Here is a 26,701-nt window from a genome sequence, read left to right on the forward strand (position 1 = left end):
TGGGGGGGGGGGGGGAAAGAAAAAGAGGGGCCACCAGCCCTTCACAAAAGAAACTTTTATTGACAGAAATAAGTGGTGTCTTCAAAATATACTTTGTAGGAAAATGCAACGATAATCTTTACAATCCAGTTCCTCTGTTAAAATCCCAGTGTATATCAGACTCCTGTTTCAGCGCAGCTAAGTGTGCGCTGAGGAAGCTGCACAGTGCATAAAAAGTAGCATTCAGATGCATTATCACAACCGAAAGGGGCTAGGCGCACATTGCAGTCCATTTGCAAACGAAAACTTGCATCGAGGACCCGCAGAGTACAGTTGAAAACACATTGGTTCTGGATTTGGGAGACTCTGTGTCAAGTCTGGGGGTGGCTCTGCCTTCTCTCCCCCCACTTTTTTAAAAAATAAATTTTTATTAACTTTCTTTTCTGTCATTACAAACATATCAATAGCATAGATGTTACACATCTTCACACCTCTCTCCCCATAACCTGCTTCGCCGTGTGGTTTTAAATCATAAGGACATCAGAATCCCGGAGCCTCTCGTACACCAGAAAGTACGATTTAACAAAAAACAGTAAATTGCAGTAGCAGCAATAAAAAACAAACTGGGCAATTGGAGGATCTAGCAGTGTTCCCAAGTTGCTAGTACCTTCGTAGTGCCATGTTGAAGGGGTAATTAGTATTTCCTGTTAGGATTCTTGTCTTAACCAAGGGTCCTTGTCTTAACCAGAAGTTCACATCTTTCATTTGCATGAACCGGGTTTGTGTGTGTGACTTATTTTTGCAATCTCGGTCTCCTTTGCAACACATCAAAGCACCCTCCCATCCCTTTCGAGTAACAGCACACCTGAAAAATAGCTGGAGCAGAGCAACTAACATAACCAAATAACCCAATCTAACTTCTTTTGGCACTGAATTGTTGATGGTCTAGTTGTAGAGGAAGAAAACTGGGGAAGTGACAAGAAATTCTATTCTCCTGCCCCCCGTCCCCTTCAGATTGTCTTATATCTCCACAGACTAGTAACTGGGGGGGAAATCTATTTGCAATACTTTTGTATTTTGTCTCCCTGACCCACTATCAGAAAGAGGTGCATATTTTTTGGTTGTTTGAATAGGTCTGCTCTACATTATATTAAAAAGAAGGGTTGTAAGCCAACCCCTGATCTCTTGACTTACTCTGCAGATCTGACAAACAGGCAAAGGACTCTCTAACGCCCTCTGTTTCCATGGTGACAATAGCAAAGTGCCCTTTGTCCTTTGGCGGAGCCCTTTGCCCTTAATGTGCACCACAGCTGCTCCCAAGGCACATAATACAATAGGAAGGCTCTCCTGCAAGGATGGAGACTCATAAAATCAAAGAGTGCAACCCTATGCAATATAGGAATCTCAACGCATCCAATGTGAAACTATGCCAAATCCTGCTCTGTTTTGCAAATGTGCTAGTTGTTTTATTGCTGCACCTTTTATTGCTGGGGGTGGTGGACTAGATGACCCTTGACCCCCCCCCAAACCACTACAATTCTATGTTTCTATGACCTTTGGACCACATCAGCCAGGCTGAGGGTGGGTGTCTTGTCATCTGGGTACCCCATGACCTCCATGCACACTGCCCAGGTTTGTGTCCCAGAGAGGTCATTTTGGCGCAGTTTGACTTCACCCCCAGAAGCGCACTCCATTGTCTCTCAAGACAAGTCGGGTGCCAGCACCAGCTAGGAGATAAACCAGTGGCACTTCTGCTGGACTCCAGCTCCCATCAACCCCAGCCTGCAAGGGATGATGGGAGTTGTAGTCCAGCAACACCTGGAGGGCCACATTAGCTTTGGCTGCTTTGTTGAGGAAACGATGCTTTCACTGGAGGGTGAAGTAAGCGGGCTACTGATGTCACTGCCCCAGTCCAGAGCTGGTACCCATTTGAAAGATATGAGTTGTGCACAAATACACTCTGATCTCCCCCCATGCCATCACTACCTCGGTCCAGTATATCTGAAGGAGCATCTCCACCCCCATTGATCTACCCGGACATTGAGGTCCAGCTCCAAGGGCCTTCTGGTGGTTCCCTCCCTGCGAGAAACCAAGTTACAGGGAACCAGGCAGAGGGCCTTCTCGGTAGTGGCACCTGCCCTGTGGAACGGCCTCCCACCAGATGTCAAAGAGAACACTACCAGACTTTTAGATGACATTTGAAGGCAGCCCTGCTAAGGGAAGTTTTTAATGTTTGAGGCATTACTGTATTTTAATATTGTGTTGGAAGCCGCCCAGAGTGGCTGGGGAAACCCAGCCAGATGGGCGGGGTATAAATAATAAATTATTATTATTATACCTCTTGACACACCTGGCTGAAGAAGTTCCTCTCCAACCACTAGCAGCCATGCACTAAGAATCAAGGGTCTCAGAAGCCCTTTGCTTGGAACGGGAAGGGTGGGCGAGTGATGGATTTACAGTTTGGGATCAGGGGACATATTGCCATATTTGGCCTCCTCAAAGTTTCCAGTTGCCAATCTCTTTAAGAAGAGACCTTGGTGTGAGCCAACAAGACAACATTAATTTTCTTATGGCTATAGCAGAATGCCAGAAATAGTTTCTTTAAAAATAATAAATCAGTGTGGCACAGCCACACACAGTCACTCTAGTATTTATCGATGAAGATAGGAAAATGTTACGCTGATCTTTTCTGCAAAGGCAAGGTATTTAATAGGAGCTGCTAGAACCCCCTTGTTCCTGGAATCTCCCTGGGCTGATACAGGAAGATGCAAGGACTGAACGCTGACATTTGAACGCTTCCTTCCTCCTGCGCCGGACTCAAGCCGGGCCAGTAAGAGACTCTAAATTTACAGCCTCTAAATTTACATCTCCTGCCCAGAGAGTGGCTTTGCCAATGTTTGGGAGTTGGGAGTTCCTGTTCAAATGGATTAGGAACCTACCGATTTCTGACAGCGGGTTCCAAAGTTATATTTGACCTAAGATACAATCCAAACAGCTGTCATAAATCTGCTTTTAAAAAAGAGGGAGGGAAGGAAATATCGAAGGATCCACCCATCTTCCCTTTGTCTCTCCTCAGAGGTCCGGCAGCTGAGGGAAGACAAAGGGGCAGATTCATCAAAAGCCATCACATTGTCATTTATTAATGGGACTCAAGGCATGTTTTATCTCATCCTTAATCTTTGTCTTCTGAATAGGACTAGGACAGGATCTCATTTTTTTTAGCTGTTTCCGTTCCTATAACTTATCTCGAAAAGCATGATGAGATGTTCTCGACAACTTTCCTGTATCAAATGTACAAGGAGGCGAAGAAGGGACTTACGATGGGTTCAGAACAGTTGTAGGGCTGGTTCCTTCTGCCCACGGCGATTTGTGTAAAGTCCTTAAGAGCATCTCATTCGATGATTGTGAAATCCAATAGAGGTAGAGGGACCCCTGACCATTAGGTCCAGTCGTGACCGACTCTGGGGTTGCGGTGCTCATCTCGCTTTATTGGCTGAGGGAGCCGGCGTACAGCTTCCGGGTCATGTGGCCAGCATGACTAAGCCGCTTCTGGCGAACCAGAGCAACGCACGAAAACGCCATTTTACCTTCCCGCCGGAGTGGTACCTATTTATCTACTTGCACTTTGACGTGCTTTCGAACTGCTAGGTTGGCAGGAGCTGGGACCGAGCAACGGGAACTCACCCCTTCGCGGGGATTCGAACCGCCGACCTTCTGATCGGCAAGTCCTAGGCTCTGTGGTTTAACCCACAGTGCCACCCGTGTCCCGTGAAATCCAATAACTAGGCTTAAATTAATCGGCGCTTTGGAAAGGTCATGCCTGCAGCATGGCAAGAACAATGTGGAATTTTTTTTTAAAGGGCAAATTTGGGAGCATGAAAGAGCCCAACAAAACTTTGGGGCAATTCCCTTTCCACAGAGATACAAGCTTCCCTTTGCAAACATTCCACTGTTTCAGACCCCACAGCTAAGATCACCTATTGCACAAGCAAAGTTAGCTCACTCAGTAGCTTTACACCCTAAAATGCACCATTAAATGGGTTTATGGATCATCCATGCATGTCAAAGGCACAAAACCCTCCATCTTCCTTCTCTTTCAATAAAAGCAACAGGTGGCTGTTTCAACCTGCGTTGACTCAATATTGCTATAGCTATTATTAAGAAAAAAACATGAGATGCTGTTGGAAGGGGAAGTGCGCAGATTAATGCTGATCCTCTTTAGCTCAATGGATATTATATCCTCCCCTCTCTTTTTCTTTTTGATATTTCGCCTTGGAACAGTTTTCAAAGTGGGCCTATAAACCTTGCTGCGAGCCTTGCCTTGCTCCCATGTACAAGGCGACGGCCCACAGCTTAGCAGTGGGACATCTGCTCTGCATGCAGAATGTCCCAGGTGCGATGCCCTGCATCTCCAGATAAAACTGGTCAAACCCTGGAGAATCGCTGCCGGCCAGTGTAGAACAGTATTGAGCTAGATGAGCCCAGTGTCTTCTAGTCAAGTATTTAAGGCAGCTCCTATGTTCCTGCATACAAATCTCTTTCCTGAAATCTGAAGTTGTGCCGCTGGGCTAATGCTCCAGTCGTAGCCCGTTTGGGTTTTGCGGTGCTTCATTCTTACACACACAAAAACCCCGGCCCCAAATTTGCATTCTACAGGAAGAACGCAAAAAACGAAAAAACCTGAATCCTTGCATGGCTGGCACAGATTCACTGCAGGCGCCAGCTGTTGCAAAATGCTTACGTACTGGAACGGGCTAGTTAATGGCCTGATCCTGACCTATGAAGATCGGGAGAATGTTTTTTAACACGTGGAGAAAACAAGTGGAGTGATAGGACGACCTGGGGCGGGGCAGGTAGAGAGATACGGCTTTTTTAGCTGTCCCCTGTTGCCAATATTCAGAGTCTCCTGTACGCCAGAGCCCAATGCACCTCGGGTTTTGCATATCTGGTTGAGTTTTTGCATAATGCGCCCCCCTGCGGCCGCTACACTAACCGTGAAGGAGCGATGCCTTGTCAAGCTGTCTGCAAACGGCAGAAGTTAAGCTCCAACTCTGTCCTCTGATCAGGCGCTCCCACCTTGTTCTCTGCAGCCATGAGGACTACAACCTTGGCTCCTGTTAAAATGAGCAGTACATCCAGCTTTGCTCTCATGGTCCCTTGGCATCTGGAGGGGGGGGAAGGGAGCGGGAGAATCTCCTGTCTGCCCTGCTCAACACTTAAATAGGAGGCACAGTCATTAAAAATATATATATATGTACACATATACACACACCAAGACATAGAATTTGCTTAGAAAGCTAATGGGATTTTAGAAAACAAAACCAAACAAACAAAACAAAAAGGATTTGGCCACGGCAGACGCCCCCTAGACAAATCCTCTCGCCCAATAACCGCCAGGCTCCTTCTGCATGTCGGCACTTGTGGCTGCAAGTTTTGAGTTTTCAGTGTTTTCGAAATTTTTGCTTAGCACAAAGTTTGTTCTCTCTTTAAAAAACAAAACAAAAAGCCCCAAACAATTATAAATGTGTGTCCTCTTCGTCCTCCAGATCCTCTTTCGTTAGGCTGTCCATGGGGACGATCCAGCTGTCTCCAAGCTCCCCGTTCAGGTTGACCTTCTTCTCCTGCATCTCTGAGGAGGTCTCCATCACCTCCAGGGTGGGGTTGTCGTGGTAACCGTTCTCCATCGTCTGAAGTTCCTCGGTCAGGCGCTGCTGTAAGGCGGGGACAGGGGGGTTTGGGTAGGAGACATATGAACAGGGACTGAAAAAAGCTGAAACCATAGAGTTGCGGTAAGGTGAAGGTAAAGGTTTTCCCAGTAGTGATGTACGGAAGTGAGAGTTGGACCATAAAGAAGGCTGATCATCGAAGAATGGATGCTTTTGAATTCTGGTGCTGGAGGAGACTCTTGAGAGTCCCATGGACTGCAAGAAGATACAACCTATCCATTCTGAAACAAATCAGCCCTGAGTGCTCACTGGAAGGACAGATCCTGAAACTGAGGCAACTATGGGGTTGTGGCGCTCATCTCGCTTACTGGCCAAGGGAGCTGGTGTTTGTCCACAGACAGCTTTCTGGGTCATGTGGCCAGCATGGCTAAACCGTTTCTGGCGCAATGGGACCCCGTGAGAGAAGCCAGAGCGCACGGAAACACTGTTTGCTTTCCCGCCACAGTGGTACCTATTATCTACTTGCACTGGCATGCTTTCGAACTGCTAGATAGGCAGGAGCTGGGACAGAGCAACAGGAGCTCACCCCGTTGTGCGCATTTGAACCACCAACCTTCTAACCGACAAGCCCAAGAAGCTCAGTGGTTTAGACCACAGCGCCACCCGCATCCAATAGAGTTTACCACAGAGTTGAAAGGAACCCAGGGGTCACCTAGTCCAAACTCCTGCTGGATGTAGAGGAGCAGTAGCAGGCAGAAGCTGGGGAACCCCCAAGGGAAGAAGGCTCAGAGTGGTGGTGGGAATGATGAGTGGTCAGAGGGAGAAGGCTGGGAGGAGGAGGTGTCAGAAGCTGGCGAGGCAACAGGGCTTAGTGAGCAGGGAGAGTCTGTGGCGGAGAGAAGTCCAGAATGAGAATTAGAAGCTGAAGAGGCAGAGATGAGTCAGGCTGGTGAAGATGCCAGGAGGGTCTACCCTCCTGCTACGACCAGCTCTGCTCCTCCCTGGTCTCCCAGGACCAGAAGAGGTATGAAGAGGGCAGAGCAGAGACAAAGTGATGAGTGTAGTGGAAATGCGGAAGACAATTGTGTTGGGAATCTGTGTACGTGCAGCTACTCACACAGAGTCAATTAAGGTTTGGCAGACAGCCAGAAGGCAATCTGAAGGAGTAAGTCTGCCTGGTGATAACAGAGACATGGAGACAACTCCATGATTGGTCAAGCTCTCTCAAGGGAGTGATAATTAATGGCCTACTAACTGGAATGTGTTAGTTCAGTATTCAGAGGTTCAGAATTCTGTGTGTGAGTGTAGGAGTTGTGAGTCGTGTCAGAGAGAGCTAGCAAAAGATCCGTGTTCTGTTCCTGTAAATAGTCCACTGTATATAATAAACACCTAACTACAAGTTCCTGGTTCCTGCTTTGTCCATCCTGTCTGCAGTCAAGTTGCCAATTGCTTCCGTGGATTCTGCGTTTACTCTGCTAGGTCTGGCTAAGGTCCTGCTACTAGTTGAAAAGTTGCGAAACACCAAATAGGTTTTGCCAATAAACTGTATTTTGAGGCGTTAGGTGGCATGTCCCTTTCCCTTTAACATCCCCAGTTTGATTCTTGTGTTTCACGCACCTGTCGGGAGTTTCTTGGGTTCTTCTGTGTTGCAAGTGCTGGCTGACTGCCCGGCTGCAGGTAGTGGGAGACTCTCAGCCGCTTTGTATTAGTTCCATCTCAGGGTCCTGGGCTAATCATGAGTAATGCCCGGTGCACTTGATTACATCAAGGCAGGCTATAAAAGTCATAGGTGGGAGGGGCCAGGACAGCTTCTGCCCAGATTGTGGAAAGGACCTGATGTTGGGAGACCGACGGTCGGGGTCTTTCTCCTGCTGCTCTACCTGGGGCTCCGGGCAGCTGAAGGGGAGATTGGGTAGCCCCTGTCGGGTATGTTTTAGTTTATGCTTTGCATGCCTGCTGTTTATTTGTTAATAAAACTGTTCCCCTTCCACCTCCTCATTCCTTTTGTCCTGATATTCTTGGAAAGAATTGCTGTGTTTGGCAGCACATGAGTTCAGATTGCTTGGGAAAGACCCAGGTGAGGCAGAGACTTTTGGTCCTCGCCACTGTCCATTGGGGCAAAACCTACTGGGAAGAGCTGCTGCGCTCACGGGGCCTGAGCTGTTTTGTTTCACTGACGCATTGCGAATTGTGGCAGATAGGCTACTGACACCCAAAATTGACACTCTGCAATGCAGAGGGTTAGGGTGAGCACTGCCCATGTCTGCAAATGAAGTGGGATATTGGAGACCCCGGCCATGGCTGTCAACTTACAGATTTGAAAATAAGGGACCAGCAGCCTCGAAAATAAGGGATCAGCAGCCAAAATAAGGGATCAACAATTACTTTGATAAAATACATATTTTGTTGCGTGCAAATGGCTTTAGATACCTATTAGGTCCATAAATTACCATATAGCATATATTCAACACACAAAAAACCAGCAACAATTTGTTGTTGACAAAGGACAGCTGGACATAGAAAGGGCCCCATTACCTTCAGTAGCTTATTTAAGGGACATCATCAATAAGGGACAGCAGCGGGACATGGCGCTGGGATAAGGGACTGTCCCGCCAAATAAGGGACGCTTGACAGCTATGACCCTGGCTCAGAGCGGATAACTCAAGGGTTGGGGGGTGTGAAGCTTGGCCCTACAACTCCTGCAAGGTCCATTTTAATGGCGCAAAACACAAAAAGCCTGTTTACCTGGTCCTTCCTTTGGGAGAGGCGTTGGTGGCAGCAGCCGTAGATGGCGGCGCCAAGTAGCAGAGAGGCAGCCATGCAGACAATGGTGATGATCAGGGGCATGCTGAAGCGGTCCTCTATGTCGGGGTCCCTGCTCCTGCCGCCGTGGGTGATGTTCTTCACGCCAATCTGTCAAAGGAAGAGGGGGGTGAATGGCTGGGAGCAGGGGAGTCGCCACGGAGAGAGGGGCATTGGCTGGGCTACTGCAATGCAAGCTACGTGGGCCTGCCCTTGGAGACTTACCTGAAAACGTCAACGGGCGCAAAACGCCGCGGCCAAATTACTGGCCAGGGTTCCAAGACAGCAAAAGCCCTGTTTCAAAACACCTACGCTGGTGGCCACTTTGTCCCATGGCCCGATTCAAGGTGATTAAATCCCTAAAAGACTTAAGCCCCCAATATCTGAAGTGCCATCTGTATGGCTACTGACCTTCCTAAGATGGGCAGAGGGGCTCTGTGTCTGGTTCCTGCCCTTGGAAGCGTGGGGGATAATGGCCTGGGAGAGGATTTTCTCTGTGGAAACCCCTAAATTGTGAAAACTCCGCTCCACATCAGTGCATTTAGCATCTTCCTCGTACAGCTCTGGAAGAGCGTTGCAAACGCTCATCAGTTATCTTTGTTTTGTTGGACCCTCCTCTTTTGCTGAATCTGTCCTGTCCTGTCCTGTTTTGGTTGCTGCCGTTTTTCTTACTTAATTGTAACTCGTTTACTCTAATTTTTGAAGTATTAGAGAGATGATGATGATGATGATTATGCGCCCCCTTGGATTGGCACCCTATGTGCAGTCACCACCACCCTAAATTGGACACTGAGGGGGAGAACCAACTGGAGCTCCCTGGAGAGAAAGCTAGCATATAAATGCAATGAATAAATACAATTTTCAGGAGCGTCACTCCCCAGTGAGAGAGCCAGTGTGGTGTAGTGGTTAAGAGCGGTGGACTCGTAATCTGGGGAACCGGGTTCGCTTCCCCGCTCCTCCACATGCAGCTGCTGGGTCACCTTGGGCCAGTCACACTTCTCTGAAGTCTCTCAGCCCCACTCACCTCACAGAGTGTTTGTTGTGGGTGAGGAAGGGAAAGGAGAATGTTAGCCGCTTTGAGACTCCTTAGGGTAGTGATAAAGCGGGATATCAAATCCAAACTCTTCTTCTTCTTCCCAGAGGGAGTGGAATTTTACTACTTTCAGGAGACAGCGGGGTCATGTCCCTTAAAATGCTTAATACTTTAATAAATAAAAAACCAGGCTGATCATCTGACTTAGAAGATGAGATGACAGAATGGAGGTTACCGTGTTCGCCACATTTTTTTTTTAAAAAAAGGTCCATTGTGGTTGCTCACACAATGACCCCATCAAGGCTCTCCACCCTGCCAGCTGCGTTTCCTTGACCAGCAGGAAGGGACAGAATGTGCCTTGTTCCCAGGGCATCCTGGCCCAGGAAATGCAAACTTGATGGAGGGGGTCTGCTGTGGTTGCCGTATGAGCAGTTGCAATGGGTGCAGCAGTGAAGAGCGTTGGACTGGGACTTGGGGAGACCTGTGTTCAAATGACACTCAGCCCTGAAGCTCAGTTGGTGACCTGGGGCCAGGCACTGCCTCTCGGACTAACCCACCCCGCAGGACAAAATGACTGGAGCGAGAGAGCCCTGCATGGTGCACTTTGCACTTCTGGGAGGAAAACTGGGATGCAAACCTATTAAATAAGGCTCTTTTTCCTTCTTAAGTGTGTGTGGAGAGGAGGGGAGAAACGCCACTGGGTGTTATTCAACTAAGTTTTGCTCAAGTGTAGGCCCACTGAAATTGACAAACATGAGCTAGGTCCATTAATTAAAAAGGTAAAGGGACCCCTGACCATTAGGTCCAGTTGTGACCGACTCTGGGGTTGCGGCGCTTATCTCACTTTATTGGCCAAGGGAGCCGGCCTACAGCTTCCGGGTCATGTGGCCAGCAGGACTAAGCCGCACCCCGGAAATGATCTCTTTCAGCTTCTGCCTTCTGGAAGAAGGTACAGGGTTATAAAGACTAGGACTAGCCGCCTGAGAAACAGTTTTTATCCAAATGCGATTTTGGTTTTAAACGCAGTATAAGGTCTCTGTGGGAGTATATTGTATTTAATTATGGGGTATCAGAGTTTTTAGGGGGCTAACCAGGCTGGGATAGCTGGGATAGCAGGCTTGTTGGTTTCTGAATGTCTGATGTAGATTTTTCGTTGTTCTGTAGAGAACAATGACAATAAAGATTATCGTATCGTATCTGGGCAACTGCTTTGCTTCCATGCCTCCTTCAGAGAACCACCCAGCAAAGCATCCTTCATCCTAACACACCTTGAAGGGCTGTCCTTGAACCCCAGTTGGCAACGGCCGGTTGCCAAGCAACACTTCAAGCTAAAGATCTGAAGATGCCTAACTGAAAAGGCGACAAACCGAAGGAATGGGACTTCCTCAAACATCCTCCTTACCTTTTCCAGCTCTTCCATCTTCGCCGCCAAAGACTCAAACAGCTCCTTATCCACAGAGTTTGCTAACAGAAGGAAACAAAAGGTGAGGAGAATAGAAACTATTTATTTACCTTTTTAAGGCGGTGCAGAAAACTGTGTGGAATAGCAACACACTCGGCTCAGTCGTTAAGAGCATGAGACTCTCTATCTTGGGGTCGCGGGTTCGGGTCCAACGTTGGGCAACAGGTTTCCTGTGGGCTGGTGTGGGGGACTCCCTGGTCCTGAATGGGGTAACTGTGCCCCTGAAGGAGCAGGTGCGCAGCCTGGGAGTCATTCTGGACTCACAGCTGTCCATGGAGGCACAGGTCAATTCTGTATCCAGGGCGGCTGTCTACCAGCTCCATCTGGTACGCAGGATGAGACCCTATCTGCCCACAGACTGTCTCGCCAGAGTGGTGCATGCTCCGGTTATCTCCCGCTTGGAGTACTACAATGCACTCTGCGTGGGGCTACCTTTGAAGGTGACCCGGAAACTGCAATTAATCCAGAATGCGGCAGCTAGTCTGGTGACTGGGAGCAGCCGCTGAGACCATATAACACTGGTCCTGAAAGACCTACATTGACTCCCAGTACGTTTCTGAGCACAATTCAAAGTGTTGGTGTTGACTTTTAAAGCCCTAAACGGCCTCGGTCCAGTATACCTGAAGGAGTGTCTCCACCCCCATCGTTCTGCCCGGACACTGAGATCCAGCGCCAAGGGCCTTCTGGTGATTCCCTCACTGCGAGAAGCGAAGTTACAGGGAACCAGGCAGAGGGCCTTCTCGGTAGTGGTGCCCGCCCTGTGGAACACCTTCCCATCAGATGTCAAAGAGATAAACTACCTGACATTTAGAAGACATCTGAAGGCAGCCCTGTTCAGGGAAGTTTTTAATGTGTGACATTTTAATGTATTTTAAATCTTTGTTTGGAAGCCGCCCAGAGTGGCTGGGAAAACCCAGCCAGGTGGGCGGGGTACAAATAATAAAGTGAGAGCTGGACCACAAAGAAGGCTGATCGCCGAGGAATTGATGCTTTTGAATTATGGTGCTGGAGGAGACTCTTGAGAGTCCCATGAACTGCAAGAAGATCAATCCTCTCCATTCTTAAGGAAATCAGCCCTGAGTGCTCACTGGAAGGACAGATCCTGAAGCTGAGGCTCCAATACTTTGGCCACCTCATGAGAACAGAAGACTCCCTGGAAAAGACCCTGATGTTGGGGAAGATGGAGGGCACAAGGAGAAGGGGGCGACAGAGGATGAGATGGTTGGACAGTGTTCTTGAAGCTGCCAGCATGATTTTGACCAAACTGCGGGAGGCAGTGGAAGACAGGAGTGCCTGGCGTGCTCTGGTCCAGGGGGTCACGAAGAGTCAGACACAACTAAACGACTAAACAACAACAACAAATTATTATTATTATTAGACTGGTCTGCAACTACCAGGGCAGCAGAGAACAGGTATGCAAGTTCCTAGTTCTTACTCACGGGAAAACATCATCATCCCAGTGCACTCCATATGTTCTGGACCACAGCTGCAGCCAGCACATCTGGAGGGTGTCAGATTAGCGAAGGCTGCCCTAGGGGCTCCCAAACAACGCATGTGGTACCTACTCAGCACAGCAACCTCGAGGACAGCCAAGTACTTGGGGTCGTCTTTGGAAGCCAGCCTGGCCAAACACCCATCCCGGCTCTGGTTGAAGGTGGGCTTCACCGCTTTGCAGAGGACATTCAAGAGAGGCTCCTTCGCGGCGCTCTTCTCCAAACTGTTCTGTAGAAAGGAAGAACAAAATTCGCCACGGTTAGGGCTTTGCCTAGGGCAAACTTGCTGGCGGCTGCCACCCTGGTGGGAATCGCTTCCTAACACGGGGGCAGCGTCAATCATGATCTTCAAAGCAGAGAAAAGTGTGGGGTTCACACAGAAACCGGGGCGGAGAATCAATGGAATGAGAAGCCTCCAAGTGACTGTAGCAGCTCTCCAGTCTCCTAGCTGCCGCAGGAAAATCTTCTTTCCAATGCATGGCATGAGAAGACTCGCAGTGTTAATGCTGTGAGCCTTTATTTTTTATATAAATATACTTTTTTTATTAAATTTTGTGTTTTGCAATTTAAAATACTCATTTTACATCCTTAAGATATCAATGACTTCCCTTCTTCTCTTTCCATGGTTCATTTTACATATCATAAATCCCTGCATATTTTACAAAAACTATACCATTCAGTATTCCATTATTGCTTCCATCTAAACTTGTTTATAATAATAATAAAAAATAATAATTTATTATTATCTATACCACGCCCATCTGGCTGGGCTCAACCAAAGATTAAAAATACATTAAAATGTCACACATTAAAAACATTAAAACATTAAAAACAAAATATTAAAATACAGTAATGCATCAAACATTAAAAGCTTAATGTCCCCTCACTGCAAGAAGCGAAGCTACAGGGAACCAGGCAGAGGGCCTTCTCGGTGGTGGCGCCCACCCTGTGGAACACTCTCCCAGCAGATGTCAAGGAAATAAACAACTACCTGACATTTAGAAGACATCTGAAGGCAGCCCTGTTCAGGGAAGTTTTTAATGTGAGACATTTTAATGTATTTTTAATCTTTGTTGGAAGCCGTCCAGAGTGGCTGGGGTGACCCAGTCAGATGGGCGGGGTACAAATAATAAATTTATTATTATTATTATTATTATTGAGAGACAATGGAGTGTGCCTCCAGGGGTGTTAACCACTGTGTTAAGCAGAACCAAAGTGACCTTTCTAGGGGGGAAAGGTCTGTTTTCCAGCGATATCTCCCCGTGTTCTTCAGGCTGCTTAGTCCAGGGGGCAGTGAGGAGTTCAAAAGCCGCCTCTTTTCAAAACCACGAGCCGGGTCAGGCTTGGCCTCTGTCCCTCCGCCTGGTCCCCTGCCATTCTTTATCTGAAGCCTGCAGCTGGGAGATCGACAGGAATAGTAACTCCCACAGGGTCTCCTCGCAGGACGAGGGAGGGGCTGCTTTCTGCCACCCCTGCAAAGGTCGCATTTCCGCCCCCTAAAAAAGGAATGCAAGAGAGGGCGTGGACCCCCACTCAGTATCACAATAAACTCGACTCTCCCTTCCTCCGTCCACATGGTAACAGCCTGGCCTCAAGGAAGCTACAGTTCTGAAATGGTCCCAGGATGCTTGTTTCATGTAATAATAATAATAATAATAATAATAATAATAATAATAATAATAATTTATTATTTATACCCCGCCCATTTGGCTGAGTTTCCCCAGCCACTCTGGGCGCCTTCCAATCAAGTGTTAAAAACAATACAGCATTAAATATTAAAAACTTCCCTAAACAGGGCTGCCTTCAGATGTCTTTTAAAAATAGGATAGCTGCTTATTTCCTTCACATCTGAAGGGAGGGCGTTCCACAGGGCAGGGGCCACTACCGAGAAGGCCCTCTGTCTGGTTCCCTGTAACCTCACATCTCGCAATGAGGGAACTGCCAAAAGGCCCTTGGCACTGGACCTCAATGTCCGGGCAGAACGATGGGGGTGGAGACGCTCCTTCAGGTATACAGGACCGAGGCCAGAAAGTCAGAATGTAAAGTCAGAATGGATCCTCACCCTCCACTGCCTTGCGGAATATCTTTGGACCCCATCAGGCAGGCCTAGAAAGGGGTCTTGTCGTCTGAACCTCCATGCACACTTGCCCAGGCTTGCGCCCCAGGGAGGTATCTTCGGTGCTTCTGACGCACCGGTTTGACTTCACCCCCTGAGGCGCATTACAATGCCTCTCGAGAACCACAGCCTGTCAGACGTATCAATTAGTGGCAACTGAGATGCCAATTGATCCTACAATGACAGTGAAGCGAGGGAGAAGAGGAGTTTGGATTTGATATCCCGCTTTATCACTACCCTAAGGAGTCTCAAAGCGGCTAACAATCTCCTTTCCCTTCCTCCCCCACAACAAACACTCTGTGAGGTGAGTGAGGTTGAGAGACTTCAGAGAAGTGTGAGTGGCCCAAGGTCACCCAGCAGCTGCATGTGGAGGAGCGGGGAAGCGAACCCGGTTCACCAGATTACGAGTCCACTGCTCTTAACCACTACACCACACTGGCTCTCGATGTACAATATCTGGACACATTAAAAAGGTAAAGGAACCCTGGATGGTTAAGTCCAGTCAAAGGCGACTATGGGGTTGTGGCGCTCATCTCGCCTACCGGCCAAGGGAGCCGGTGTTTGTCCACAGACAGCTTTCTAGTCATGTGGTCAGCATGACTGAACCACTTCTGGTGCAACGGGACACCATGACGGAAATCGGAGCACACGGAAACGCCTTTTATCTTCCCGCCTCAGCGGTACCTATTTATCTACTTGCGCTGGTGTGCTTTTGAACTGCCAGGTTGGCAGGAGCTGGGACAGAGCAACAGGAGCTCACTTCGCAGTGGGGATTCGAACCGCCAACCTTCGGATCGGCAAGCCCAAGAGGCTCAGTGGTTTAGACCAGAGCGCCACCCGTGTCCTAGACACATTAAAACGGCACAGTCTTAACCCGCAAGGTTGTACCAGCATCACTTAGCTTCAGTTAATAAGAACATGAGACTGCTTTACCAGGATAGCGGCTCATTTAGTCCGGCATTCTATTCTCGCAGTGGCCCCTTTTTGTTTGTTTGCACAATTTCTTTTATTTAGCAGGATTTATACCGCTTATTATTATTTTTTTAAATCCTTATGTGGTTTACATAAAACAGTACAAATTAGTGATCAAGACAGATGTTTGAAACAGCAGATTTAAGATGATATTAATAGACAGGATTGTAAGTTTTTATATGCAATGACGGCAGCAAGAATATTATTGGCACAAAAATGGAAGCAGGAAGAATTACCAACGAAAGAAGAATGGCGGATGAAATTGATGGACTTTGCAGAACTGGATAAATTAACAGGAAGGATTCGAAACCTGTGGGACCAGAGATTCTTAGAAGACTGGAGTAAATATACGAACTATTTGAAAAGTAATTGTAATGTACGGATTACGCTAGTAGGACTGCAAGAAGTTTTGTAAGGATGACTATTTGAAATATTGCAAGAAAGACCATGAGGAGAATTATTAGTTAATGATAATTAAGAGTAATAGAGAAATTAAGAAATGCAGAATAAGTGATAAAGAACAGAAAATCATCAGAGGTGTTGATGGAAGTCTAAAATATTGTATACGACAAGAAGTTATGTTGGAAATGATATGTTAGAAAAACCCCAATAAAAGTGTGTGTGTGTGTGTGTGTGTGTGTGTGTGTGTATATATATATATATATATATATATATGAAACAGCAGATTTAACAGAATACAGTGGTACCTTGGGTTAAGAACTTAATTCGTTCTGGAGGTCCGTTCTTAACCTGAAACTGTTCTTAACCTGAGGTACCACTTTAGCTAATGGGGGCTCCTGAAGCAAAGTTCTTAACCCGAGGTACTATTTCTGGGTTAGCGGAGTCTGTAACCTGAAGCGTATGTAACCTGAGGTGTCTGTAACCTGAGGTACCACCGTAATCAAAAAATAGATAAATGAATAGTTTTTAAAATAAATATACGCATAAATTTATCTGGGTAGATATACAAAGAAGTGTTCAGAAGGCACCGACAACCAAACCAACCAAGGCAACTGCGTAATGTCAAGAAGCTGGGAGTTGCAAAAGATAGGCAGGACTGCACTAAAAGATTGGTTTTTTTCTTTGCAAATGCAGTTATGTGGTAGCAGTTACGTCTGCGGGCCAAATGTCTCTGCCCTTCTTCCCCAGGAGAGACAGGGGTTTCCCATTTAAGGCAGCTGAAAGCAGAGCAAAATTCTTTCTCCCTTTCTTTTCCTGGGTGGGTGAGGCCGAAGGGGGAAATCGATGTCCTGGATTGTTCACTGCTTTGTCTAAATATTTGGAGAAAGACTCTTTGGAGGTGCTAAGGGACGGGGACAGGACGCCGCGGCCTGCCAGACAGGAAGGAACGGTCCCTGGGCGTGGAACGGCATTGTTAAGATGGATTGTTAAAGGGGAGGGGGTCAAGGTCTCCAGGAGAACAGAGCTGCGCCTGAACATTGCCTCCCCTCACTCAAAAAAATAAAATAAAATAAAATCTAGATCATTTCCCTTTCCACAGTCAAAATGGACTCATTGTGGCAAATTTAGGATTTTAAACAAAGCTGCTCAGGGACAAAATGTGAGGATAAGGAGAAGGGGTTGGAAGAGGACAGGCTGAGATGGAAGGGGGTTTGAGGAAAACCAGGATGGGGAAGGGGTGGGAAAGGTCTCTCTCTCTCTCTCTCTCATTGATTTATGAGGGAAAGCACTTTGCGCATGCTCAGAATTGCTACTACCAACTATTTAAAGGATTCTCCTGAACAGTGGCCATTTTTGCTCTTTTTTATTTAATAACATTTTATTCTGCACTCTGTGCATGCTCAGAATTGCTACTACCAACTATTTAAAGGATTCTCCTGAACAGTGGGCGTTTTTGCTCTTTTTTATTTAATAACATTTTATTCTTTTTTCCATACATGAAAGTTACATTTGTTACTCGACAATTGCCGTATTTTCCTGTGTATAAGACAACCCCTATTTTTTTTTTAACCCAAAATTAAGAAATTAAGTTGTTTAGCTTTTTTGGGGGGTGGGGGAGGTCGCTTCCACCAATCACTCGCCCACCTGCCCACCACTGCCGATCGCTTGCCACAGCCACTGCCAATCGCATACCTCGCCGCAGCCTCCAATCGGCCCCCCAATTGCCACTGCCAATCTCCTGCTTGCTGCCGCCATTAATCGCATGCCCCCCCCGCATTCACTATCCATGAATAAGACGACACCCAATTTTTGCCTAATTTTTTCTTAGCAAAAAGCACCGTCTTATACACGGAAAAATACGGTATATTCCAATGCAACAAAACTAGAGACTTCCTGCTCAGCCAGCACCGATGTTTCTAACTCAAATGACATATAGATACATTTTAAGGTTCCTTCTTGTCTAATTTCTTCCTCTCTAACATGTTTGCCTAATACATTCTGCTATTTTCTTACACTGCTGTGGTCCTCAGGTATGGGAAATAGCCTTTTTATATAGACTAGAAAGGGTTTCTAGTTTTCCTGAAAAGATTCTAAATTTGTCTCTTTTATCAGTACTTTAAATTCTGCCACCTCTGCATATTCCAAGATTTTCATCAACCATTGTCCCTTTGAAGATGTTCTCTCCTCCTTCGATTTCTATGCACAGAGAATCATTGCTGCTGTGGCCACGTACATAAATGCTGTTGAAGCTTCCTTTGGGATTGCGCTGACTGGATGAGGCCAGTCCGGTTCACTCACGGGGTACCCTCCCCCCACCCCTTCCTCCCCCCAAAAATCCACTTTGCACCCCTCTATGGCCTTTCAAGCATTGCACATTCTTTGGCGAGACTTAACAGGCCTGGACAATCTGAGCTAATCGAATTCCCACACTAGCAGGAATCTAAAACTAACATCCCTTCCCCAGAATGAGGTAATGTCACTTGAATCAACAAACCGAGCACCAAACACATGCTGAATCAGAGAGAGAGAGAGAGAGAAGAGAGAGAGAGAGAGAGAGAGAGAGAGAAAGTTTGGGGTGGGGTGGAAGGAAGAAAAACCCCCACACTGACCCCAAACAGTCAGATGTCAAACCCCAAGCATGTTGGAGTTATAGCAGGAATTTGGTTCCTGTGTTTTCGGACTGGGTTGGTACATTAACGGCTCAGGAGACAACTCTCCCCCAGCAAGAAAGAGCGAATCTTACAGTGATATCTTATGTTTGCTTCATGTTACATTTTTTCAGATTGTGTCTCACGGCGACCTGGAGCTACCGGAAGGGGTTACTTTCGGGTTTCGCCGCTTGCGCATGCACAGTAGTGATAAATCGCGCTTTGCGCATGCGCACAAGCGCCAAATCGCACCACACACCTGCGCAGATACGGCGCTTCAGGTTGCGGCCTTTTCACGTTGCGAACAGGCCTCCGGAATGGATCCCGTTCGCAACCAGAGGTACCACTGTAATCTGAGATTCCCACAAGTTTAAGGCTGGAACTAAGCAGCCTTTAGCTCGGCTAAAGTTGCACACGAGGTACAATGGCAAATTGGCATAAGGGGCATTTGGTGATAAGAAACAGCTGGTAATAAGAAAGAGGCATGCTTCACCCTCCCCCTCCCACTGATTCTTTATCTTCTTTATCTATCAGGGCAGAGTTTGGAGGAGAATAAGAAAACTTCCAGAAAAAGGCTCCCTTGCAAATGTCAACTCCACACCCAATTTTGGGCGTCACTAGGCAAACGAGGGAAACCATTGTAACTTTGCCATTTCCTGAAGGGAAAAGTATAGTGAAGGCAGGTGTCAACAGGCAGGGAGTTCCAAAGTGTTAAGTGATGCCACATGAAAAGATTGAGTCCTTACAAATGCAGAACAGGGATTATGTGATGCGGGTGGCGCTGTGGGTTAAACCACAGAACCTAGGACTTGCCGATCAGAAGGTCGGTGGTTCAAATCCCTGCGACGGGGTGAGCTCCCGTTGCTCAGTCCCTGCTCCTGCCCACCTAGCAGTTCGAAATCACATCAAAGTGCAAGTAGATAAATAGGTACCACTCTGGCGGGAAGGTAAATGGCGTTTCCGTGCGCTGCTCTGGTTCGCCAGAAGCAGCTTAGTCATGCTGGCCACGTGACCCGGAAGCTGAACACCGGCTCCCTCGGCCAATAAAGCGAGATGAGTGCCGCAACCCCAGAGTTGGCCACGACTGGACCTAATAGTCAGGGGTCCCTTTATATTTACTTCAAATGGGAGCTGTTGGTTGGGCATATATTGGGCAAGGCAATACCTCAAGTAAACTGCGCCCAAGCCATTAAGGACTTTATATACCAATAGCAACCCTGGAAAAGACCTTGATGTTGGGAAAGATGGAGGGCACAAGGAGAAGGGGATGACAGAGGACGAGATGGATGGACAGTGTTCTCGAAGCTACCAGCATGAGTTTGACCAAACTGCGGGAGGCAGTGGAAAACAGGAGTGCCTGGCGTGCTCTAGTCCAGGGGGTCACGAAGAGTCGGACACGACTAGACAACTAAACAACAAAGCAACCCTATGCATTTACTAGGAGCACGAACGTTGCAAACGCATTGGCAACAAGTGTTGAAAATGACCCCAAATGGAAGGTGTGTTTGTGACCCTTGTGAAGCGCAACTTGGAATGAGGCAAATGGGTCGCCTGAGCCCTTGAGGAATGTGTTGGGAAAGACCCAAATCCGGGTTTGGTTTTCTTCGCTGACCCATCCACCGAAATTGCTTCCCACCGATCTGCATGATCTGCAGCTGCTTTCAATGTGGGGTAGGACTTGGGGGAAGGGAGGAAAACTGGCTCTGTTTGCATTTTGCCGTGAACCCAATTTGCCCTTCTTGTAACGACACAGGGGCTGAAATGCAACTATCCTTCAGAACGAACACTTTACCGAAATTTTGCAATGCGCATGTCCAACCACATTTCAAGAGGAAGTGCGCATAAAGGTAAAGGTAAAGGGACCCCTGACCATTAGGTCCAGTCGTGACCGACTCTGGGTTACGGTGCTCATCTCGCTTTATTGGCTGGGTCATGTGGCCAGCATGACTAAGTCGCTTCTGGCGAACTACAGCAGCACATGGAAACACCGTTTACCTTCCCGCCGGAAGATACCTATTTATCTACGTGCACTTCATGCTTTCGAACTGCTAGGTTGGCAGGAGCAGGGACCGAGCAACGGGAGCTCACCCTGTTGTGGGGATTCGAACTGCTGACCTTCTGATCTGCAAGTCCTAGGCTCTGTAGTTTAACCCACAGTGCCACCCGCATCCCCTCAGATTGATGAAAATAACAAAAATGCATATTGCAAGCCAACGTGCACAGACAAATGTTTATGTGAGGGGAAATGCACACTGGGGCTTTTTTTTTTTTAAAAAAAGACAAAACACATTGCAAAACTGACACCTATATGTGGAAAACTAAAATTAAGACTGGAGAAACCCAGAAACTGAGAGAAATTGACATGTTTGTCTACTCCAAGCATCAGAGGGTCTTGTTATCTGTTGAGAACCACCTGGGACAAAGGAGGGTTATTTTATTCATTTCTCCTCCTCCTGAGAGGGAGATTCTGCTCCTAAGAGAGGCCTGGCGGAAGACACCCATTATTTCACAGCTGAATCTTGCCCTGCAGGGGAGCGAAGGAAGGTGAGGGAAAGGAAATTGCTATTGTGATTGTGGGAATCCCCCCAGAACACCCCAAATAACTGTGGGGTTAGACAGTTCTGAAGGATTTCACGAGGGTCTGTTTCAAAACGTAATTGGCGCTTGTCGTTAGCGATTATTTCCGACAACGGTTATGTCCCTGCGAAAATCAGGTCTGCAGACTTCCTGACTTGGCTGCCGGAAAAGATGATATCACAGCTGATATTGTGAGCTGAAAGACACTCGATTCACACGCTTGCAACTCAACTCACAAGGGACAAGGGCAGGAGGGAGGGTACTGGAAACTGGGGGCCCCCATGACTGTACTTAACCCGCTGTCTATTTTTGCACCCTGCAAACATTAAGTCTTAAAAATCCCAGCTTGGATGGTTTTTTTTAGTGGATGCTGACAATTCAGAGCTTGTTCTGGCGGCTTTCAAACCACCCATTTCAAGTTAAAATGTGAATCCATTCCCATATGCAAATACAATGGCTGAGATAGGTACCTGGCCGCTGTGACCACACCCAGCTGGGCTGCTGCAATTGTGTGGCATGCGGGGCAATCCTTGAAGAGTGTCTGGAATCTGCAGTTTGCTATCTGGAGCAGCGAGGAGGTGGGATCTCACTAATTCAAGGTGCTAGCATGGACAGCTTGGGACCAACTAGCCTGAGTGTTAAAATCCACTTAGGAGGGTTTGCTGGTGTTCAGGTATAATCAGTAAACTTTGTGTATTGATTTCCACATTAGCTGAACTTTTAAAGGTCACTTGTAATAATATGCATAAGGTTTTAAAACTGGATAGTTAAGAGTGTAAGATTCTGTGGACATGTATAAATAAGTAAAAAAAAAAATGGAACCAGGAGGAGGAGTTGGAGGGAAGTCAATTAAGATGTATGATTTTGATTGTGATGTTCTTTGGGGTTTTTTATTGTATTTTTGTTATCATAAAATTAATAAATTGTATCCAAAAGAGAGAGGAAAAGTTGCTTTTTCCAGGGTAGTGCAGATGGCAAAGAAGGGAATCGTGGCCAGGTGGCGGCAGCAGTGAGTAAAGTATGAGGCCAACCGGGGAGCTATCACAGCCTAACAATTTCAGGAGACTGAACGCTGAGCATTGTTTAAACTTGAGGGTCTTCAGAAGACGACAGCTCCAAAAGGGAAAGCACTATTTATCACCCCAGGATAAATAGTGCTTTTTTTCCCCCAAGGAGAGAAGCTCCATAAAATTCTAATCATATGAGACCACCAATAAGAGACACTTTTTGGAAAGTACTTACACATGGCGTGGATTGGTTCAAGGTCAAAATGATTGCCTGGTCTTCTGGTGGCACCGCTTTTTCACAAACAATCTAGGAAAAAACCAGACAACAAAAACGCTGAACGAATTCCCATGGAATGGAAAAAACACACAGCATCTCTAACGAAAACAAAGGCTGTCCACAAATGCAAACCTCTGGCCTCACCCTCGTTCGGCTCTGCAGGGAAATAACGTAGGTGGAGCCCGGAGAGAAAAGTCCTGAGAGCACTTTACTGAGCAAGCGGAACAAAAACGGTGTATAATTTGAAGGGGAAAAGGTTTCACCTGCCTTCCTTCCGGCCTTGTACATAGCAGGGAGACCTTCAACCAAAGCATTCAGGGAGAAAACTCCCTCAGAAATAAGCAGAAAGTTAGAGAATATATTGCTTTGGGCTGAGCCCTGGGTACCTTGGTCTGGGCTACGAAAGAAGTATCGGGAAACGCGACGGGGGGCTGCGGAGAGGCTGAGGGGGTCTTCCTTGTGACTGAAGTCCCAGAACTTGAACTGGGCGGTGGTGGAACTGCTCCCGCCGTATGCGTGGCTGTGCTGCCCGCCGTCCCCCCAAGTTCTTTCGTTGTCGCCGTTCTCGTTGTTGACTCGGCTTTCTTTGGCTTCTCTGTGGGCGTTGCAGCAGGGACGACGGCCTTGTTTGTAGATTTCTCTGCTGTAGAAGCGACAGTGGTGATGACTCCTGAACCTGGCGTGGTGCCTGGGCTCTTCCCTGCTTAAAAAGAAAAAAGCCGGGGTGAGGAAAATCAGCACTCCCTCCTAATTATTATTATTATCCAATTGATTTTTGAATTTTATTGTTATTCATGTTTTTATACTGTATTTTATGCTGCTTTTATAATTAAGTGTTTTAAAGTGTTTTAAATTTGTTGTTAGCCGCCCTGAGCCCAGTTTTTGAACCGGAAGGGCGAGATATAAATAAATAAATTATTATTATTATTATTATTATTATTATTATTATTATTATTTATTATTATTATTATTATTATATGCAAAACCACGACTTCCATGGTCAGTTTTCTTTTTCACCCGAGAATGAGGCAGGGATTTTTCTGAATAAAACGCCTTGCAGTCTGGGCTCACAGGCACCTTTCACACTGGCGTCTCTTCCGCTGCACCTGTTGAACTCTCAGCCTGGTGGGAGGGCGTTCCACAGGGCGGGCGCCACTACCGAGAAGGCCCTCTTATGACAAAGGGTGGTATATAAATTTAACTAATAAATAATAACAACAACAACAACCACTGCTGCCAGCCAGCGTGGACAGCACTAGACTAGATGGGCCAAGGATCTGAGTACAGTACCTGGAGTGGCAGCAGCTGAACTGCCTGGCTTCAGAGTCGGGGCACTTGTCGCCACAACGCCAGAGTGTGACGTCGAGGTCACTGCTTTTGGCCCAACGCCTGTCAAGGACGTCGTCGTCTCTTGGGAGGCCGCAGATGTAGTTTTGGTCGACGCCACTACAGTTGCAGAGGTTGGTTTGGGGGTGGTTGCAGCCACTGACGTAGCTATGGCGACAGGAGATCCCTTGACTCCACTTGAAGTTGTGTCTGTGGGTTTATTAGTGGTCCCCGCGGGCGTACTCAGTGGGGGGCTTCCTGCAGTTGTCAAGACACTGCTTTTGGCTGTAGTAGCAGAGACGGTGGTCTTCAGGATCGGCAAACTTGCCGATGGAGAAGCGGTACTTCCGGGGGTTGCGGTGGTGGACTCAGCACTGCTTGTGGTCGTCACCGACATGCCACTCATGGTTCCAGTTGTGTTAGTTCCTAAAAAGACCCAGAGAGTTAGGCATGTTTTGGAAACGGTTAACTTGTTCTCTTTCCCCCATCCCCACAACCTTCCGAAGGACATCATCATCGCTAACACCATTTACTAAGCAGAGGCTAGGTGGGCCTCTGCCATGGATGCTTCAGTCGAGATTCCTGCAGAAGATCCTTGCAGGATCAGGCCAATGCCCATCTAGATCCTGGTTCCACAGCGGCCAACCAGGCATCCCTGCGAGCAGGACCTGAGCACAACAGATCTCTCTTGGCCTGCGATTCCCAGAAACTGGTATAAACAATTGGCTTACATGCTGCCAGCTAGCCTGGGATAACCGTTGCTCCCAAGCTCTGATTGGTTCATCTATTCAACATGTGAGCTAGAGGCTGAAACAACAAGCTATGAGCCAACGCACAGTCAGTGCAAGGAGAATCGTAAACCACTTTTTCTGTCTGAGGGCCACATGGACAAGCACCCAAGGGCCACACATGCCAGGGGTGGGTAGGGCCAGAGGGAAAAAATGGGTGGAGCAATGGACGCAAATATTGCATACACACTCTTTATCCTCCATCCAGCCAAGCAAGGAACATGTTCAAGGGCATAATCCAGTCAGGCAAAAAGCATTTGGGGTGCAAAGGAGGGTTAGTGGGGGGCCAGTGAGATGGGCTGGGAGGATCAAATCTGGTCCCTGGGCTTCAGTCTCCCGAGCTTTGTGCTTGCACTTTGAATTTGATCCTACGAGAGAGACAGATTTCCTCTAGTTTAGATTGAGATCCTGAACTGTTGGTTGTGAGTCAGGATAGAGCAGTTATACCTAGAGGCAAGCTTTCGCTATTGGTTTGTTTGTGTATTTTATTAGAACAATCTCATTCATAAAGAAATAAGTCATAAAGGAAAAGGAAAAACAAATTCTGAAAAAGAAAGGGGCAAAAGTGATACAGTAGGTAAAATCTATACATTTCCTATAGAGAAAAATGTTATACTCCTGATACAACTCTGGTTATTCATACCGTATTACATTCTGTATAAACTCATTCCAAATATCTGTACAGTGGTACCTCGGGTTACATATGCTTCAGGTTACAGACACCTCAGGTTACAGACTCCGCTAACACAAAAATAGTACCTCGGGTTAAGAACTTTACCTCAGAATGAGAACAGAAATCTCACGGCGGTGGCGCAGCGACAACGGGAGGCCCCATTAGCTAAAGTGGTGCTTCAGGTTAAGAACAGTTTCAAGTTAAGAACAGACCTCCGGAATGAATTAAGTACTTAACCCGAGGTACCACTGTATTATAAATATTTCTATTTAAGGCCACATTGGAGCAGAACACCAAAGGCTTAAAAACAAAACAAAAAAACAAAAGCAAGAAAGGAAGAAGACTCGTCTCGTTCCTTCCTTCCCTCCTCCACCTTCATCTGAGCCATTTAGGGGGTCCTCTTGCATCGCGTTCCCGATTCTTGTCTCGGGGCCATTTCCTATCTGGGCAACTTCCTTCTATGTCCGGCCACCTTTGGTGACGCGGCCCTTAAGGCTGGCTCAGAGTCTATTAATAGCAGGAAAGGGAAATGCAAAAGAATAACTTCGGGAGGAGCAGGAGGGGGACACACCCAGCCCAGCCTGCCCTGAGCTTGCTTGCGCCAACGTCAGTGGCATGGAGCCATAGAGGTGGTGAGATGTGAGACAGAGCTGTCTGAGGAACCATCGACACTCCTGAGAGTGGGGAATGCAAGCTGGGCTTTGGGAAATCCCTGTTTCCCCTCTGCAGCCTTTTCCAATTAAGAGGGAGCAAGGGGTTAAAGGAATCAAAGGCTTCTCCCTGGACTCTCTCAAGGGCAGCTGAGGTATGAGGGAGACTGTGAAGAAGAGAAGGTCCCAGAGTTGTATTTCTGCACTCCCTGGATTTTTAAAAAGATTGCTCGCTGTAAGCAAGGGAAGCAAATAACTGCTCACCAAAATCAAAATCCGGTCAGAAGCAGAACTTCCCTGCTGTTGCAAACAAACCTCCAAGTTGTCTGAAGATGCCTAGTTTGCTCAGCACAATGTATATGTAAAAATGCATCGTTTGAAGGGATACCGCGTTGCAAAAATGTATGCGCTAGCGAAAATTGCAGGCAGAAATGGGCGTCTTAGGAAAATTTTGCACTAAAACGGTGATGACTTTTCAGGAGGACTTTAAAAAGGCAAATAAATCACAAACCGACAAACAAATGTTAAGGACTGGAGCTAAGTTTGGAAAAACGAGAAACCGAAATTGAGATATTTTCTCATCCCTAGGTCCAAGTTTCATTCCTCCCTTGACGGGTCACCAGGGCAGGGTTAACTGACGGTGCTTTGGCCTTTGAGCTGAAGATAATAAACGCTTGTCTTTGCCGCCAGGGAGAGGTTAAAACAATTCTCAAAACCCACACACAGTTCTTGCTCCCTATTGCACACAAACCTCCGAGGGGACAAGCTGTTTGAGGATGTGTCGCTTGCTCCGCTCCCAAGGCTCTGGCTAGATAAAAATAATTTTCTGG

The 26,701-nt window shown here is 47.2% G+C and overlaps 1 protein-coding gene across 6 annotated transcripts in view; it reads right to left on the reverse strand.

The window, feature by feature from the left end:
- Positions 1–40: 40 nt before the first annotated feature.
- PODXL (podocalyxin like) overlaps positions 41–26,701 on the reverse strand; it is a 78,282-nt gene continuing 51,621 nt past the window's right edge. Inside the window, exons 2-9 of one of the 6 annotated variants that reach the window (XR_014538765.1) lie at positions 23,725–24,186; positions 22,821–23,134; positions 22,393–22,464; positions 12,508–12,664; positions 10,883–10,944; positions 8,391–8,558; positions 4,357–5,690; positions 41–4,228 (exon numbers count right to left, since the gene is read on the reverse strand). Coding sequence is in view for 4 of the 6 variants with exons in the window: in XM_083572961.1 (XP_083429087.1) it covers positions 5,496–5,690; positions 8,391–8,558; positions 10,883–10,944; positions 12,508–12,664; positions 22,393–22,464; positions 22,821–23,137; positions 23,725–24,186 (1,433 nt within the window). In the remaining 2 variants the exon portion in view is untranslated. Of the gene's footprint in view, positions 5,691–8,390; positions 8,559–10,882; positions 10,945–12,507; positions 12,665–22,392; positions 22,465–22,820; positions 23,138–23,724; positions 24,187–26,701 lie in introns of all 6 variants that reach the window. The other 5 variants (XR_014538766.1, XM_083572964.1, XM_083572963.1 and 2 more) reach the window with 5 other exon arrangements.

This window comes from Podarcis filfolensis, assembly GCF_964270895.1.
Source record: "Podarcis filfolensis genome assembly, chromosome: 10".
In the NCBI taxonomy this organism is placed as follows: domain Eukaryota; kingdom Metazoa; phylum Chordata; class Lepidosauria; order Squamata; family Lacertidae; genus Podarcis; species Podarcis filfolensis.